At 52.3% G+C, this 17447-nt stretch overlaps 1 protein-coding gene across 4 annotated transcripts; it reads left to right on the top strand.

The window, feature by feature from the left end:
* The first annotated feature begins 5136 nt into the window (after positions 1-5136).
* Positions 5137-16219, top strand: BRD2 (bromodomain containing 2). Of its 4 annotated transcripts, none has more exons than XM_055128553.1 (13): positions 5137-5545; positions 7714-9006; positions 10458-10761; positions 11396-11533; positions 11964-12102; positions 12192-12406; positions 12491-12865; positions 13320-13448; positions 13594-13845; positions 13959-14212; positions 14721-15025; positions 15243-15365; positions 15462-16219. In XM_055128553.1, exons 2-13 carry the CDS (start codon positions 8981-8983, stop codon positions 15596-15598), a joined length of 2397 nt encoding a protein of 798 aa, XP_054984528.1. In that variant the 5' UTR covers positions 5137-5545; positions 7714-8980; the 3' UTR covers positions 15599-16219. The 4 variants fall into 4 exon arrangements, with proteins under 4 accessions (XP_054984528.1, XP_054984529.1, XP_004617735.1 ...); XM_055128554.1 differs by lacking the exon at positions 5137-5545 and adding an exon at positions 7197-7324; XM_004617678.2 differs by lacking the exon at positions 5137-5545 and adding an exon at positions 7209-7401.
* Positions 16220-17447: the final 1228 nt, after the last annotated feature.

Raw genomic sequence — 17447 nt, 5'->3', positions numbered from 1 at the left:
AAAGGTCTGGCTCCTTTAAGTTAAAGGAGACCAGTGGCTGAAGTATAATTAGTGAATTCTAGGCAGCAGATGAGGCTGGAGGTGGGCAAAAGTGAGCCACACGGAGGTCTGGGGTTTCTCCTAAGTGCAATCAATTCGGAAGTTGGGACTTTCAATCTTCTCATCTCATGCATTAATGTGTGCTGAGGTTCCCAGCACCTAGTCTCTCCAAAGACAATTCATGGCACACAAGGCTGCCACATAAATCTTATTGCAAAGGTAGTTCTCAAAATGAAAACAAAAATAACTCCTTTCTAAAACATCTGAATTAACGGTCTGCGGTTTTAGGTCCACCATACTCAATTCTCTCCCCAGACCCCGAGACTCCTGCCTAAAGTCAGGAATGACCCCTTCGATACGAGTCCCCCACATTATTCTCTCACTTATCTGCAGCATCTTTCTCACTCAGCCAGAACCGGGGTTCCGAATCTGTAGTCAACATGGTGCCATAAAGTTCTGGGTTGTGAACTTGGGGAGAATTTAAGTTACTTATTTTTAATAACACCTACACAAACTTTAGTTTTGAATACAGAAAATAAATCTTTAAGATAAGTAAGTATAGAAAACACATCTTTACAGGGATCAGTCGTACCTGTAATTTTAATCAAAGATCAGTTTTTTCATATCACATCGACAGACACCTCAAAACTTCATTACAATCAAAGAAATAGATTTACCGATTCTTTTATTAGTTACAAACATGTGTAATGTATTAACCAACATAGTTGCCAGGTCACACTTTTTAGATGTTTAATTTCCTATTTGATTCGTGCACTTACATATCTTGTCAGATAAAACCCAAAGGTTTCACCAAACTGCCAAAGAAAACCATGGCATAAACAGACCTAAAAAACTCCTGACTGGAGCCCGAGGATGCGGCACAACACAGTGAATCTGACCACTGGTACTGCCCATATTACTGAGTGAAATCACCAGTACTGCTAGTGTGATCCTGGCCACAACCACGTGTGTAAACCCTGGACATCACAACAAAGAGAAGGGAAGAGGAAGAAGAGGTACACATTTAATTTTTGTGTTAAAAAAGCCTGGAAAAAAGAAAAGTCATGAATTCCTCCCTGGAGACTTCTCCAGTTCTGGCTTCCTAGGATTCTGTTCCTCTTTTCCTTCTTGTTTTTATAAGACCAACCCGGGGCAATCTAGCTGCACGAGGTCCATTCTGGGCGTCTTGCCTTTATGCTCCATGGGCTTTTATGGACTTCCACTTCCTATTCTTGCTCCCGGTATGAGGATCTAACACAAAGACCAATTCCTGACCTGCAACGGAATGTTTTATACTTCCTCCCTTATAAGTCACTCCTGTATGCTTAATTCAAACATTTACTCAAAAGTGACTTCCCAGTCGCTCCCCGCTCCTCAACCACCTTCTCCAGCTTCAATCCCAGATCTTAAATTACCACTGTGCCTGGCAACCAGAATAACACAGCATCTAGAGGCAGACTTCCAGGCTCTCTGGGGAATGGTCATGGGAAAATTATTTAACATCTCTTGCTTCATTCTGTTGCTTCACTTGAAAATTGGAGGTGACAGCAATTGCATCTTAGTTCATAGGATATTAAGAGTTAATACAGGTAAAAGCACTCTGTGAGATCGTCTGACACATTTGAAGTACTAAAAAAATGTTCGCTATCACTAATCTCATTTTCCAAATGATGACATTTTTGACATTTATTAACAGAAATAGTGCTAGTCATTAGGGATATAAAGCTAACGTCTTTTTTTGGTGGGAAAGTTTGGGTCACACCCAGCAGTGCTCAGGTGCTACTCCTGGCTGTGCTCAGGAGTCACACCTGGTGGTGTTTGGGGCTTGAGCCGGGGTTAGTCACATGCAAAACAAGCAGCCTGTACTATTTCCCCAGCTCCCTAAGGATATAATTCTGACCAAGTCACCACTCAAATTTTTAGCAACTGTACTGGGTCCAAATATAATAGCGCTGAAAGGTCTTCACAATACCATCAGATAAATTTACTTTCCAGTGTTTTCTCCTGCTCCATTTCTTGTAGCTTATCTTTTATTCTAGGCAAACCTGACCACCACTTTCTGCGAAAATGACCTATGCTATTTCACTTCTATCTTTCCTCATGCCATTCCAATGTCTCAAGTATGCCTTGGACAACAGTGATTTTGCCTCCCTATTGTTTCTCTCGCTAATATTGAGGGTGGCCTATCTACATATATATTATAATCTTACACAGGCATCAATTTTCTTCAACCTTTTGCTCACTTTACTTAGTAAGAGTGTGAAACATGCAAGCACATAAACACTACTCACCATGAAAAAATTGTAAGAGAGAGAGGAAAGGGCACCAAAGACATGAGCTGTCAGTCAATTTAGGATAGAAGGGTAGGGCTTGTTTGAATAATGGTATTTGAGCTGATTGGGGAAGTAGGAGAAAACCTTATTCCATGCACAGAGAGCAGTATTCATAAAATACGGTAGTAAAAGGGTAATATTCTTTTTTTTTTCTTTTTTGGGTCACACCCGGCAATGCACAGGGGTCATTCCTGGCTCATGCACTCAGGAATTACCCCTGGCGGTGCTCAGGGGACCATATGGGATGCTGAGATTCAAACCCGGGTCGGCCGTGTGCAAGGCAAACGCCCTACCCACTGTGCTATCACTCCAGCCCCAAGGGTAATATTCTTGATGGCTGGAATTTAGGGTCCAAAAGAAAGGTGAATGAGAGACCAGAGGTACAAACACAGGAATCTGAACTTTATCATATAGGTAATGAAGAACAGAGAGTTTAAGCTAGTATTCCTCCACTTTTTATACCTGTGGCCCAGCCTGTCTCCTGAGCACCAGTGCGTGAATCTGAAGTTATACCTAATAGGTTAGTGGTTTTCAACCTGGCTCTACCTGCAGATTGACGATCACCTGTGGACGGGTAGTTGAAGACAACTGGTTTAAATAACAGTGTACGCCACAGCTGTGTTTTGGAAAGCTTTCTCCTGGCTGGCTGTCCGGTGGCAGAGCAAAGTAGAACATCTAAAGCTGTACATTTCAACCTTCCTCCATGACAGACGTGTTCTATATTTTGTGCTCTCCAGTTTAACAGCCACTGGTCTCATGCGGCTAATGAAAATTTAATATGTAGCTAATACAACGGAGGAATTAAACTCAAAATTGTATATACTCTGATGGCCCCTTGTAGCTAGCAGCTACCATACTGGACAGCTGTTTGAGAACCAGGGAAATCATGGAACTGCTGATACAGCTCAGGTGACAGGAGGGTATAAGTGAATGAATATTCAGAGGCAAAATGATATCTAATGGGTATAGGTTTTGAGAAAAAAGGAAACAAGAATTAACCAGGATAATGTATACTTCAGTGTGCAATGAGATTGAATCGATTTGCAACATGCTAAAGGATCTGAGAAATACTCGTCATGGGGCTGGAGCAATAGCACAGCGGGTAGGGTGTCTGCCTTGCACGTGGCCGAGTTCGATTCCCAGCATCCGAGCACCGTCAGGAGTAATGGAGTGCAGGGCCGGGAGTAACCTCTGAGCATAGCTGGGTGTGACCCAAAAAGCCAAAAAAAAAGAAATACTCAAGTCACAATGAGCATACAAACTTAAGAGGCTCTGAATTGAAAAGTGAATAGAAAAGATGAACAGACAGGAGGCAAAGTGAAAAGATCTTGGCAAACCTGCAAGAAAGGACCAATGAAGAAAACTGCACAGGTGTTGAGCAGAACAGCTGGACAAGTAGACAATAATAAAGATGAGATTTGTCGCAGTAATAAAGGGGCAGAGAATTTTAGAAAGGAATCAGACATCTAATGTTTCAGAGAGGTCAAATGAGGTGAGAACTGAAAAGTGCTTCTTGGCTTTGCCAATTGGGCATCCAGTGGCATCTGCCAGAACAGTTTCAATAGTGGAAGAAATGTGCTGAATGAAGAGTGGGAATGGGGCAGAGAGATAATTAAGAGCCTACAAAGGGATATAATAATCTGAAGGCTACTTTCTCTGTCCTTTTTGGAGGGTGGGGTAGAGAACCTGGGAAACCAATGCACGGGAACAATTTAAAAAAGCCAACTGACAGAAAATGAAAATTAGCTTCAGAGTTAATAAAAGGTTAACCAGGTCAAAAGAAATGTCTTAAAACTGAAAAAAAGAGGCTTATAATGGCGAAGACAGTTCAGCTTACAGGAGATGGAAAGTCAGAGTTCTGCTGGCTGGTGGGGAGTACAGGGTTAGAGACAATAGAACAAACATTTGGAGGATCATAATTTGAGGGTCATAGGAAACACTGGCTACGAGAAACAAAAGACCTGCTTCAGGTAGCAACTAAATCACTACGACATACCTAGATTTTATGGGACCGATTCAAGGTTGAGAAAATAAAGGGCAACGCCTTAGGAAAACGGGTGAGTTAAGCTGAAATATCCAAGGATGAGAACAGTAAGGAAGTAAAACTGATCAGAAAGCTGGAAAATTTTCGAGACAGCAAAGACAGGCCAGACTTGGAAGAAATAAAGACGACGAGCCAGACTCAAAGAAACAGAAACCACGGGGTGGTTCAGGGGAGACGGGAAAAGCTGCTTAACACAAAGAGGTCGAGAAAAACGTCCACGTCTGAAGTCCACCTCCACGGCCTGCACCTCATGGGCCCACGCCACGTCGCAGAGGTTGATGAACTCATCCTGTGCTTTTCAAACCACACCACCCGGGGGTAACGGGGTGAGGGGAGGCGGTCCCCCCTGCAAATCCTCGCCCCTCCAAGGGGCTGACCACAGCTCGGCGGCGCGCGTTTCCGCTGGACCTCGGCCAGGACGTGCCGAGCCGTTCCGTACACCTGCGGAAAAAGAACCAAGTCATGCGGCCGCCCGGCGAGGCCGCGGCCGGTGGGGGAGGGACCTCCGCGCCCGAGGTCCGCGCTCCGCGCCAGCTTCCGCCCCACCCACCGCGCGCGCGCCGAGCCCCGCTGCGGGAGCTGCGGTTTCCGCCCGGACGCCTGCGCGCTGCGCCTCTCCCGCGGCCTCGGGCGCGGCTCCCCCTCCCCCTCCCCCAGGCACCCCTGCGTCTGCGCACTGCACGTTCCTGGGCTCCGGCAGCCATGCTGAACCCGTACGGAGAGGCGAGTGGGGGGGACGGGGTCGACGACAGCGGGATAGGGAGCCGGGGCTATGGAGAAGCGGCGGAATTAGGGCGCTTGGGGTCTCGGGAGATAGGCCTGGGCCATGGGGCCCCCTTGGCCCTTGCGCGACCCCCTGGAACCTTCGGAAAACTAGCCCCCTTGGGGGGGAAATCGAAGGGCGGAGGTGGCACGTGACCCAGGCCAGCCAATCCTGGCGTTGCTGACGTGGCGATGAGCCCGAGGCTCCCCCCCACCCCCATGCTGGGTCTGGAAGGGAGGGGCTGGGGGCTACGCCCCCTCCCCCAACGCAGCAGTTTCCTGGGGGGGTGACACCCCGGATTACATCCTCCCCCCGCACCAAACAGAGGGAAATATTGGAGCCCCCCTGGAAGATTCCAGAATCCAGGTGAGAAGGGGCCCTTGGGGGGGTGGGAATTTTTGTCATTTAAATGTTAAATCAAAGGTGGGGAGCCCGAGAGGGAGATTCTTGGGGTTCAGAAAAGAATCCTGAGGGTGGGAGGATTTGTCCTTCAAACGGTGTACAACCAATGAGAGAGTGGGGGGGGGGCGAGCAGGAGAGGGCCCCTTTGATGGGGGAGGGGAATGGCCAACCTCATGCCTTCATGCCAATTGGAGGGCAAAGGGGCGTGGGGGGCGGTGTGCCCCCCCACATTCCATTCGTCCCCTAGGGGTACAGGATCCCGGAGCCAGGTGAGGTTCCCTTTGGGTGGCGATGTGGGGGTGGGGAGATGGTGCACTGGGAGCGGGGTGGCCACCAGCTCCTGATGGTGACAGATTGCTCAGTTGACAGCACCGGGTGTATGTGTGTGTGTGGGGGGGGAGGTTAGTGTCCGTGGCGCCCACCCCCTTTCCCCTGAGCCGGTGCAGGGGTGCATTCGCTGTGGCCTTTGTGCTGTGCGGAGAGCGCGCGGGCAGCCGTGCGCGCTCACGAGGCCGGGGCTTCGAGGCCTCGTGGCCGGGGGAGGGGGAACTGCCCGGGGAACCCCGAGTTGGGGGGGGACGCTGGGCGGGAAGCTTGAAGTTCGGCCCCGGTGGGTGCTCGGCGGCGCCTGCGGCGGCCCGCTGGGGGGCTCGGGTTTCTGGGGTGGCGTCCCCTCCCCCGGCCGCGCCTCGGGGTTGCGGGGGAGGAGCGGAAAGGGGGAATGTGCCTTTGCCAAGTCGCCGAGGCCGCCCCTGTGACTCACGGGGGGGAGCGGGGGAAGGGCGGGCGGGCGCTGGGAGCCGTGACTTTCCGGAATGCGGGGACGTGAGCCAGAGTCATGGCCGGCTGCCCTTTCGCTTTCTCGGGGCCCCGTGCGGCTCCCCCTGCGCGGCCTCCCGGCGGCGCCCCGCGGGGGCCCGGGCGGGCGGGCGCGCGCGGCGGGGGAGGGGCGGCCCGCGCCAAGTTGCTGTGTCATCGCCCTCCCGCCCGCGACCTACCTTCGGGGCCGCGGCCTGGCCTCCCGCCGGGGCGCGGGGCCGCTTTCTCGGGGCGCCCTCTCCCCCGCAGGGCGGGCCCCCTCCCGGCAGTGGCGAGCTCGGGCGACTGACGGCCACTGCATGTCGGCGCCGTGGCCGCGGCCCGGGCTCGCGCCCCGCCAGCCCCACCCTCGCGGGTCGACGCCTGCTCGTGTCCTTCGCTAGGGCCTACGCTGCCTTCTCGTGGGCGCCCCCAAAGGGAGGAGGGGGATCCGCCGCCCAGGCCCCGGGGGGGGGGGTGTCATTCTTCCGCCCGTGCCGGGACGAGGGGAGTCTCGGGGAGGGCCTTCGCGGCCCTGACCTTGAGGGGGTCCGGCCGGGCCGAGCGGGCGGCGGGGCGGGCTGGGGGGAGGGGGCGCCGCGCGCCTCCCGCCTCGGCGGCCGCCCCTCCTCGGAGGCGGCCGGGGGAGGGGGCGGCGGAGGGGGAGGGCTCGGCGCGCCGCAGCCGCCGCCTCCGCCGCGCGCCCTCCTCCCTGGCGCTGACCGATGGACCAGCCGCTCCGTGGGGAGGACTCCGGACCCTGGTGGGGGATGGGCCTCCCCCCGGAGGAGCGGGTGCGGGCCTGCCCTCGGGGTGGGGGCGGGCGGGGAGCGTGGGGAGCGGCCCGAACTTGCCGGCGGCGGGCGGGTGTTGGCCCTGCCTCCCCTCGCGGGACCTGTTTTCGCCGCTCGGAGCCAGACACCCGGAGTGGCGTTGGGGGAGGAGGTGGGTTGCGGGGCGTCGTTTCGGCGGTTGCCATTTGTGACTTTGCCCCCGCCGCAGGGCCGCCGAGGAACGGGCAGGTACTTGGACGACGCGGGTCGGGGGGCGCGGGGGTGCCAGTGTTTGGAACGTTGGCCAGGTTGGGTGGGTGCCTTGTTCGAAGCCGCCTTGGGGAATTCAGTCGGTTCGGCCACCTTTGAGCCTTTCTCTTTCGGTGGCTCGGCCAGGGGAAATACCGGGGAGGGTGGCCTTAAGCCCCCGGCAACCCTTAATTTTAACTGCGGCTTGAAAGAACGCTAGGGCCCATCGTGGCTACTTTCGGGAGCCCCCTTGGCCGTTGGGAAGAGTAGCAGGCCGCGGCCTCTAAGATGGCGTCTTCTTCCTCCTTTCAGATCCTTCGCGGCAACGGCTTCCCTGCTGAGCTGCACCACCCGCCCGGCGCTGGCGGCCACACCCTGGCGGCCCGGCTGGCTACGCCTACGCGGCCCCTAGGCCTGCCGGCCTGGCCAATGGAAGAGCTACGAATGGCCCGACCTGCCCGAGCTGGGCGCTTACCAGCCGCCCCGGGCCGGGACGCCTGGGAAGACTGTTGGAGGGGGAGGCGGGGAGAGGGTGCTGCATCCCTGGCAACCTCCCTCGATCCCAGGAGTCGCGGAACCACTGAGCAGCCAATTGGCTCCGAGAAGTGGCGGGCCGCCGCTTCGCTCCGGGTCTATGCGGCACTCTTCTGCCTGGTGACCGACGCCTTGGAAATGGAGTTTGTGACGTCATCGTTCCAACGCACCAATAGAAAACGCTCCCGCGGAGAGGCGTTCCTCCCCCTGCAACTCGGCCTCTTCATGCGCGTGAGCGAGCGTGCGCGCGCAAAGGAGGTGGGGGAAATCTCGAGCACGGTGGCGCGCATGAGCGGCGAAGCTCCGCCCCCCTGCCTATATATAAAGGGCTGGCGCGGGGCTCGGCGGCGCCATTTCGCGCTGGATTGGAGCAGCCTCTAGAACGAGCTGGAGGATTCTGCCTACCGATACAGAGCCTTCGAGTCGCCGGAGGCCGCCATTACAATCCACGTCCATCCGCTTGGAAATGGCCTTCGTCTCGGTCCGTGACCAGTCCCGGCGGACAGTACTGGCCCCGTAGAAGCCCCCGAAGCTCCCCTTTTTCGGGCCCCGCCCCATCCTCGGAGTCTGTCCACCCCCTCTACTCCGCCCTCAAGAGGATTTCAAAGATGGAGGCGGCGGCTCCCTAAACCACTTTTCGCGTTCATCCGCCTCCATCCAAGACCGAAACGGGACCGCGTCCGCTCCGGACGGTCCCAGCAGGAAGAGGGGATTCTCGCCGAGCAGCGGCAGGCCGTATTGGCGACGGTGTCCGGGATCGGGGGCCGTCCTGGGGTTGGAAGAGCCCGTCCCCCCTCGCCCGCCCGGCTCAGCAGAGGCCGCCGCCATTTTCTCGCTGTCTGCCGCCTGCAGAGCGCGCCAAGCGACCGGGAGCTCCGAGCCGCCGCGGAGAAGACTGCGCTGGTGCGGGCCCGGCCTGAGGGGTGTCGCCTGGCGGGCCGCGGGCCCCTCCCCCTCCCGGGGTATGCTGGGCCGGGCAGTAGGGGGGACCGAGGCCACCCGGACTTTCCGCGGCTGAGGGCAGCGCCGGTTCCCCGAGGTCAAGATGCTGCAAAACGTGACTCCTCACAAGTACGTCCCCGCGGCTCGCGTGTGGGGAGGGGGCGTTGGGGGCGGCGGCGCGGGGCTGCGGAACGTTGGGCTCGGCGGGGCCCGGAGCCGGGCGCGGCGCGCTGCCGGCCGTGGCGCGGCTGTTGGCGCCCGGGCTCGCGGAGGGGGTTGAGTGGACGGTTTTGGAACGGTGGGTGCGGCGGGGCTGCGGATGCAGGGGAGTGCGGGTTGCGCCCTGCGGCTCGGTACGGCCCGGCGCCCGGGGCGAGGCGGCTGACGTCGCCGGGGCCCCGGGTTCTGCGGGGCGTGGGGACGGTGCGCGGCGGCGGCTCGTCAGGCCTTTTCGGGGGGCCGCAGCCAGCGCCTCGGAGGGTTGCCATGGTGATGGAGCTTCAGGGACGGGCGCCGGGGCTTTCCGGCGTGGGGCGGAGCGGCTCCCCGCCGGGCTGTGCGCCGCCGGCGTCGGGGCCAGGTCACCGAACCCTCGCGTGTCTGTCACCGAGCGGATCGGGTTTGTGTGGGCTGCGGGCGTCTGCGTGGCGGCGGGGCTGTTTTCGATCATGTCGAGAGTTTGGTTCAGGGGGAGGGTGGAGCTTCGGAACCTCCATCCCTGCGCTGCGGATGTAAACAATGAGATCTCGGCGGGGCCGTTTGGGTCTCGGGCCTTGGGAAAAACCTGGTCCTGTGTCGCACCGGGGCGAACCCAAACTCGAGTTGCAGGGTTGATGCTACCGTGAGAGGTGCTGGCTGACACGCGCCCTTCGGGGTGGTCTGCGCTTAGGAGAGAGCTAGCTGACCTTGACTGACTCCGGTTTTTTTTTTTTCCCTGGTGTGGGGGTTGGAGGGAGGAGACTAGCCGCTCCGAATAATTTCAGCGAGCAGGCCAGCTGGGTTAGGATGACAGGCTCTCGTCTTATTGTCATGTGTTGCCATTAAAATTTTGGTGAATTTTCTGCCTTGAAGTTACATGTATAAAGCTGGGGGAAGGTTGTTGGTGATCTGTAGTGGATGCATCAGCATTTCATGAAAATTTTTATTCTGTTCTCTTTCCTTTGGTTTCCCTTGGTGAAACTACCATGGCAACCACCAAGCCCCTAGTGAGGTGCAGAAGCTTGGGGCTTCCAGTTTCTTTGGTTCCACCCATCGCCCTTAAATCCCTTCCCCATTAGTCTGGTTCGTAAATGTTAACATCTGTCAAATATCCTCTCGGGGTTTTCTTTATACGTTAAGGGAAAAGCTCATGGTCTTCAGATTTTAGAGGAGCAGGAGTAAAGGGTAGATACAGGAAAAAATGAAAGGAATTGGATAAGGGTCAATAACAAAATGCACCACATTTTACTGGTTGCTCAGATTCACTTTTTGAAGTGAGCACTTTTCATTAGGTCCCCAGCTTAGATTTATTGAATATGTAGTATAAATTGCTCTTATTTCCACAAAATTACCATATTTATCTTTGTTTCCTGTTTTCACAGACTCCCTGGGGAGGGGAATGCAGGGTTATTGGGGCTGGGTCCAGAGGCAGCAGCTCCAGGGAAGAGGATTCGAAAGCCCTCGCTTTTGTATGAGGGATTTGAGAGTCCCACAATGGCTTCGGTGCCGGCTTTACAACTGACTCCTGCCAACCCACCACCCCCAGAGGTGTCCAATCCCAAAAAGCCAGGACGGGTTACCAACCAGCTGCAATATCTGCACAAGGTGGTGATGAAGGCTCTGTGGAAACATCAGTTTGCATGGCCTTTCCGGCAGCCTGTGGATGCTGTCAAACTGGGCCTGCCGGTGAGTAGAGATTGGAGTTGGGGGCTTGTGGGAATAAGTAAGAATGTGTGTGAGTGGATGTGGGCTGCCTAGTATCTAGTGTAGGAGGTACTGCGGCCCCTAGGGAGTTTCCATTTCTCCTATGGGACAGATAGCCACCCAGACTTACGGATTCTTGATCTTTTTTGATTGATCCACCCGCTTGCTGTCTTGGCATCTCTTCCTCCGCCCTCCATGTGTCCTTAACTTTTGTGCCCTGGCTCCATTTTACAGATTCCCACCCCGGGTTGGGAGAGGACCACGGTGGCCAAAATTCTTAGCTTCTTCCTCTCCCTCATGCAGCCCATGGATAGCCAGCCCCAGAGGTAATGTCACAGGATGGGAAAACTTCAGAGTGGGTGGGAGGTGGGTGGTTAGAGAAAGATCTAGTGTAAAGGCTTCCCAGTGGATGTTAAGAATCCTTACACTCTGGGGGAATTTTTTTTCTTTTGCTGTCCTGTAGTTCTAACTGGGGCCGCAGTTGAGGGAACTGTTTAGATACAGAGAGTGTGTGCTGTGTGTATGTTGGGATTGCTAGCTTGTGAAGAATAGTTCTGGTGGGGGTTTTTTGTTTGTTTTGCTCCAGGGGCTCTGACCTAGAATTTTTTTCCTATAGGATTATCATAAAATTATAAAGCAGCCCATGGATATGGGTACAATTAAAAGGAGACTTGAAAACAACTATTATTGGGCTGCCTCGGAGTGTATGCAGGATTTTAATACCATGTTCACCAACTGTTACATATACAACAAGGTGAGTTTCTCTCTATTAGTAGATGGGTAAGAATGCCTCCTATTTTTCTGGGCGGGTTTTTGTGGTTTTGGTTTTTGGGGTTTTTTTGTTTATACAGTTTGTTTTCTTATAGAAAGTAGTCAGAATCTAGCAGATCTGTGCCTCAGAAGGTAGTGAACTGAGCGTGAGGTTTTGAGTTAAACACTTTGCAGGCCTTGTTCTCAGAAATCCCTAGGGACCAGAGGAAATGTATGAACTGTTCTTGTCATCTTCTCCTGAACTTTGTTTTGATGGGACAGAGTTGAGACAGAAAAGAGACTAGTGTCCTGTTGTAGGTGGTCTTTCAGTACTTAGTTACCTAAGGTGGTAGTGATGCTTCCTGGATTTAGGAATTTGGGGGAAGAGTGTTTTTTGTTTTTCCAGACCTTTAAACTTGTTTTTTTCTTTATAGCCCACTGATGATATTGTCCTGATGGCACAAACGTTGGAAAAAATATTCTTACAGAAAGTGGCATCAATGCCACAAGAGGAACAAGAGCTTGTGGTGACCATCCCTAAGAACAGCCACAAGAAAGGGGCCAAATTGGCAGGTAGGAAGAGGGAGTTTTGCTAATAGAGACCAAAAGAGACTATTGCGATGAATCCCTATAGCTCTCTAACTTTTTTTTTTCCTTTCTAGCACTTCAGGGCAATGTTACCAGTGCCCATCAGGTGCCTGCTGTCTCTTCAGTGTCTCACACAGCCCTGTATACTCCACCACCTGAGATACCTACCACTGTCCTCAACATTCCCCACCCCTCGGTCATCTCTTCACCTCTTCTCAAGTCCTTGCACTCTGCTGGACCCCCGCTCCTTGCTGTGTCTGCAGCTCCCCCAGCCCAGCCCCTTGCCAAGGTACAAATGTTTGTTTCTTTTGGGTATGGGAAGGGAAAGTCTTAATTGAGATAGATCTGGGTATAATGTTACTTTTTTCTGCAGAAAAAAGGAGTGAAGCGGAAAGCAGATACTACAACTCCTACTCCAACGGCCATCCTGGCTCCTGGTTCCCCGGCCAGCCCCCCTACGGGTCTTGAGCCTAAGGCAGCACGCCTTCCCCCTATGCGAAGAGAAAGTGGTCGCCCCATCAAGCCCCCACGGAAAGACTTGCCTGACTCTCAGCAGCAGCACCAGAGCTCCAAAAAGGGGAAGCTTTCAGAACAGTTAAAACATTGCAATGGCATTTTGAAGGAGTTACTCTCCAAAAAGCATGCTGCCTATGCCTGGCCTTTCTATAAACCAGTGGACGCTTCTGCTCTAGGCCTGCATGACTACCATGACATCATTAAGCACCCCATGGACCTCAGCACTGTCAAGGTACCCACTGCATGGGGCAGATGGGATGCTCAGGCAGTGATTGGAGCCTAGGGATCAATTAAAAAAACAAAGTCACTTCCCCTTCTTGGGCACACAACAATCTCTTGGTATTTTAAATGTTTCCTGGAGTTTGAAACTGGTGGGTTTTGTCTTAGGCCAACAGTACTAATCTGCAATTAGCTTCCTATTTGGGAGTGTTGGGTTAGGGGAGTCAGGGGTGGAAGGATAAAGGCCATCCACCTTCTATCACTTAGAAATGGTTTTTTTTTCTAGACATAGGTATTTCTTCAACCCACCTAAATTACTTTGACTTCAAACTTGAACCCCAGGGCATATATCTTAAGGTCATCCCCACTGTGCTCTCAAGAGAGAGCTACTCTTGCGGTGTCTGGGGTTGGCAGGGAAAGGTGAGTCTCCCTGCCTGTGCAGCTTCTGATGCTGCCTCCTTCTGCAGCGGAAGATGGAGAATCGAGATTACCGGGATGCACAGGAGTTTGCTGCTGATGTGCGGCTTATGTTCTCCAACTGCTATAAGTACAATCCTCCAGACCACGATGTTGTGGCCATGGCACGAAAGCTACAGGTGAGTGTCAGACAAACTTTAGGAGATTGGGTTGGGGTAGAATCTGTATATGGTTAATTAGAACTGCACTACCGGTAACTGGCTATAATAGGGGTATTAGTTTTCCTCCAATATGGTTTTAAATCTCAGTCTTTGTTTCTAAAAGGATGTATTTGAGTTCCGTTATGCCAAGATGCCAGATGAGCCACAAGAACCTGGGCCTTTACCAGTCTCGACTGCCTTGCCTCCTGGCTTGACCAAGTCATCTTCAGAATCATCTAGTGAGGAAAGTAGCAGTGAAAGCTCTTCTGAGGAAGAGGAGGAGGAAGATGAGGAGGATGATGAGGAAGAGGAAGAAAGTGAGAGCTCTGATTCTGAGGAAGAAAGGGCTCATCGCTTGGCAGAACTACAAGAACAGGTACTTTGTCACTTTAGTTTACTGGGTAAGATGCTTGTGGCCTGTCCTTTTTCTTGTGACTAGGAGGTAGTACCATTTGTCTCATTTCATGTTTGATTCTGTATCTTTTCTAGCTTCGGGCAGTACATGAACAGCTGGCTGCCCTGTCCCAAGGCCCAATATCCAAACCAAAGCGGAAGAGAGAAAAAAAAGAAAAGAAGAAGAAACGAAAGGCAGAGAAGCATCGAGGCCGAGCTGGCATTGATGAAGATGACAAGGGGCCTCGGGCACCTCGTCCATCTCAGCCCAAGAAGTCCAAGAAAGCAGGTGGCGGTGCTGCCACATTAGGGCCCCCTGGCTTTGGTCCTTCAGGAGGAAGTGGCACCAAGTGAGTTCTAACTTACTTCACTGACAAGGTTTACTCAGTAGCAAAAGTTACCAGAAAATGGCTAGGTCAGCAGATGTATTTATTGAAAGTAATTGGTATGTAGAAATCCTAAATTACACACTATATAGCACAGAAGTAATCATGACAATGTGAATGTGACTGACTATACAACAGAACTTGACAGCAGGTCAGATTTGTTTCCTGGGCATTACTTTGCTTGTAAAGCAGTGAATTAATTTTGTTTGCCAGAGTGTGGTGGGCCAGTAGTGCTTTATGGAGCAAGAGAATCAACCCATGACATCACATTCATTTCTAGTTCTCAAGTCTTAGTGTAAAATGATATTTATGATCTGCTTAATATAGTGTCCCAGTTGCCCACCTCTGATTTAACGGTTCACCTTAATAGAAAAATAAGATCACTCGAGGAAATATAGGATTGGATTAAACAGTGGGGACATGGTGGGGGAAAATAATGTTTTCCACAGTTAAAAATTCTTTTTGCTCGTAGGCTTCCCAAAAAGACCACAAAGACCGCTCCACCTGCCCTGCCTGCAGGCTATGATTCAGAGGAGGAGGAAGAAAGTAGGCCCATGAGTTATGATGAGAAGCGGCAGTTGAGCCTGGACATCAACAAATTGCCAGGGGAGAAGCTGGGTAGAGTTGTGCATATAATCCAAGCCAGGGAGCCCTCTTTACGAGACTCCAACCCAGAAGAGATTGAAATTGATTTTGAAACGCTCAAGCCATCCACACTTAGAGAACTTGAGCGCTACGTTCTTTCCTGCCTACGAAAGAAGCCTCGGAAACCCTACAGTGAGTATCAAATGGGCCCAGCAATTCTTAGGCTTCCTTGAGGACAGTTGAGGAAATGCTTGTTTTCATGGTGTGCTTGCTGGAAGCAATCACAGCAGCTCCCCAGGTGGCGGGAACTTTAGAACTGAAGTTTAAGACCAGGAACCTTAGGGCGAGGGGCAGGGTACATTAAACTAGAATCATCCTTACTGATCTGATGTTTTGGGTTCTCCCCCAGCCATTAAGAAACCTGTGGGAAAGACAAAGGAGGAACTGGCTTTGGAGAAGAAGAGGGAACTAGAAAAGCGGTTACAAGACGTTAGTGGGCAGCTCAATTCTACCAAAAAGCCCCCCAAGAAAGGTGAGTAACTTGGATGCTAAGTATTGGCTCCACCCTGTCTGGGTAATGAAATGGGGCTCTCACACATTTTTAACCTTCAACTTTTGTATTCTGCAGCGAGTGAGAAAACGGAATCATCCTCGGCACAGCAAGTAGCAGTGTCACGCCTCAGCGCTTCTAGCTCCAGTTCCGATTCCAGCTCCTCCTCTTCATCATCCTCCTCTTCAGACACCAGTGATTCAGACTCAGGCTAAGGGGCCAGGCCAGATGGGGCAGGAGGCTCCGCAGGACCGGATCCCTAGACCACCCTGTCCCACCCCTTTCCTCATTGGCTGTGATGTGATACTTCCTCATCTCACCCTCTCCCCCCACTATTAGGAGAGCTGGCTCTGCAAGGGGGAGGGATGCAGGGACATGTACTGAAGGAGGAACATAGATGGACACGATAAGATAGAGTTCCAGCCCCATTGAAAGAGTGACCTCTTGGACATAGAGCCCCCATTCAAAATGACTGGGGCTGGGCAAGGGGTGCAGGGTTGGAGTGGGCAAAGGCCCCTAATAAGGGGTTACCTGAGGCCATAGCTGCCCTGTTCACTTGTAAAGGCCCTATTTTGAGGTTGTTTGTTCTAATTTATTTTAAGCTAGGAATGGCTGAGGGGTGTGGGGCCATGGTCCCCTTAGCCTCCATGGGGTGGGAAGAAGGGGGAGCTCTTTTTTTACGTTGACTTTTTTTTCTACTCTGTTTTCCCTTTTCCTTCTCCATTTGGGGCCCCTGGGGGTTTCTGTCATCTCCCCGTTTGGTCCCCTGAATTGTCATTGTCTTTGTTGATTCTAACTTGTAAATAAAGAAAATATTATTCAAAGTTTTGAGTTAAGATACTTGTCAAGTACTATTTCAAAAGAAAAGGGAGCATAGAATTGATATATGGGGGGAGGGGGGCTGGTGGCAAGGCCCTCCAATGTCCCAGAAGGTCCTGGTTGGTCCTTGGAGTTCTCCAGGGCTATGCCTAAGCAGGGGTGGGGGTGCTATGTGTCTTACCCAGGAGCTTTGCATACGCCCCTGTTTGCACAGTGGTATATAGCTTCTGGGCTTTATGTTGGGGGAAGAGGGGAGCTTTTAGTGCCAGGGACCAGTAGGGAACTCCAGCAAGGTAAGTGTTCTGCCACTGAACTGTGTTGTTGACATGCCCATGATCTGATCTGGTTTTGATATTTTTAAATGTGGTTTTCTGCCCTGAGAAGACAGTCTTGCTAAGCAGGTGAAAATTTCTGCGGAGTTCAATAGCTTGCATGTTGTGCATGCCACCAATTTTTGACAGGCCACAAGAACTGTCATAAGTCCAAATCTATCTTGCATAGATGAAGAGAAGCTCTGTGTGTGTATAGTTCAGAGATGTGCATGTATAGTTGAGAGCTGAGACATGAATTCGGATTTCCAGGCTCAACATACACAACAAATTGGAGTCTAGCAATTCTCCATCTCAGTCTTTATAGAGTATTGAGGTTTTAATAGAGCTTTTGCAGAGTCCATAGTATTAAAGGGTAGGAAAACCCCTGAGGGAACTAACAATTATGGAAGTTATGAGAACTGAGCCAATAAACAGAAAAAGATTTTTTTTTACAAACATGCTTATTGCAGCAGGATAGGAATTATTTTCCTTAGGTAAACACAAGATTCCAGTTAGATGTCAGTATGACTAGGAGTACACATTTCAGAGGAGTGAGTGGGTGATTTTGAGCTAGACCAACGTTCACTGAATTTGTATGCTGGGTTGTCAAAGGTTATTGACTCGGGGGTTATTCCTGAAACCAATCTCCCACTGTAAGGCATGACAGAATTTTGAAGGGTCAAGGGGTCAGGAAGTGGATTTCAGCTGGTGGGGTGCTGAGTTAAAGCTAGAGCTAACCAATGTTCAAAGATCTGTATATAACTACTGGAGCAATAGCACAGCGGGTAGGGTGTTTGCCTTGCACGCGGCCAACGCAGGTTTGATTCCTCCATCCCTCTCAAAGAGTCCGGCAAGCTACCTAGAGTATCCCGCCGGCATGGCGGAGGCTGGCAAGCTCCCTGTGGCATATTCGATATGCCAAAAACAGTAACAA

This window comes from Sorex araneus, chromosome 2 (assembly GCF_027595985.1).
Source record: "Sorex araneus isolate mSorAra2 chromosome 2, mSorAra2.pri, whole genome shotgun sequence".
NCBI classification, from domain to species: domain Eukaryota; kingdom Metazoa; phylum Chordata; class Mammalia; order Eulipotyphla; family Soricidae; genus Sorex; species Sorex araneus.
The sequence above is the reverse complement of the archived record's forward strand: the minus strand, read 5'-3'. Positions and strand labels throughout refer to the sequence as shown.

Bases quoted from the DNA above. Each gene is read 5' to 3' on its own strand.
- BRD2 (XM_055128553.1), top strand. From the start codon at position 8,981: ATGCTGCAAAACGTGACTCCTCACAA. The intron at 9,007-10,457 runs GTACGTCCCCGC...CTGTTTTCACAG, and splicing joins CAAAACGTGACTCCTCACAA to ACTCCCTGGGGAGGGGAATG. The intron at 12,407-12,490 runs GTACAAATGTTT...TTTTTTCTGCAG, and splicing joins CAGCCCAGCCCCTTGCCAAG to AAAAAAGGAGTGAAGCGGAA.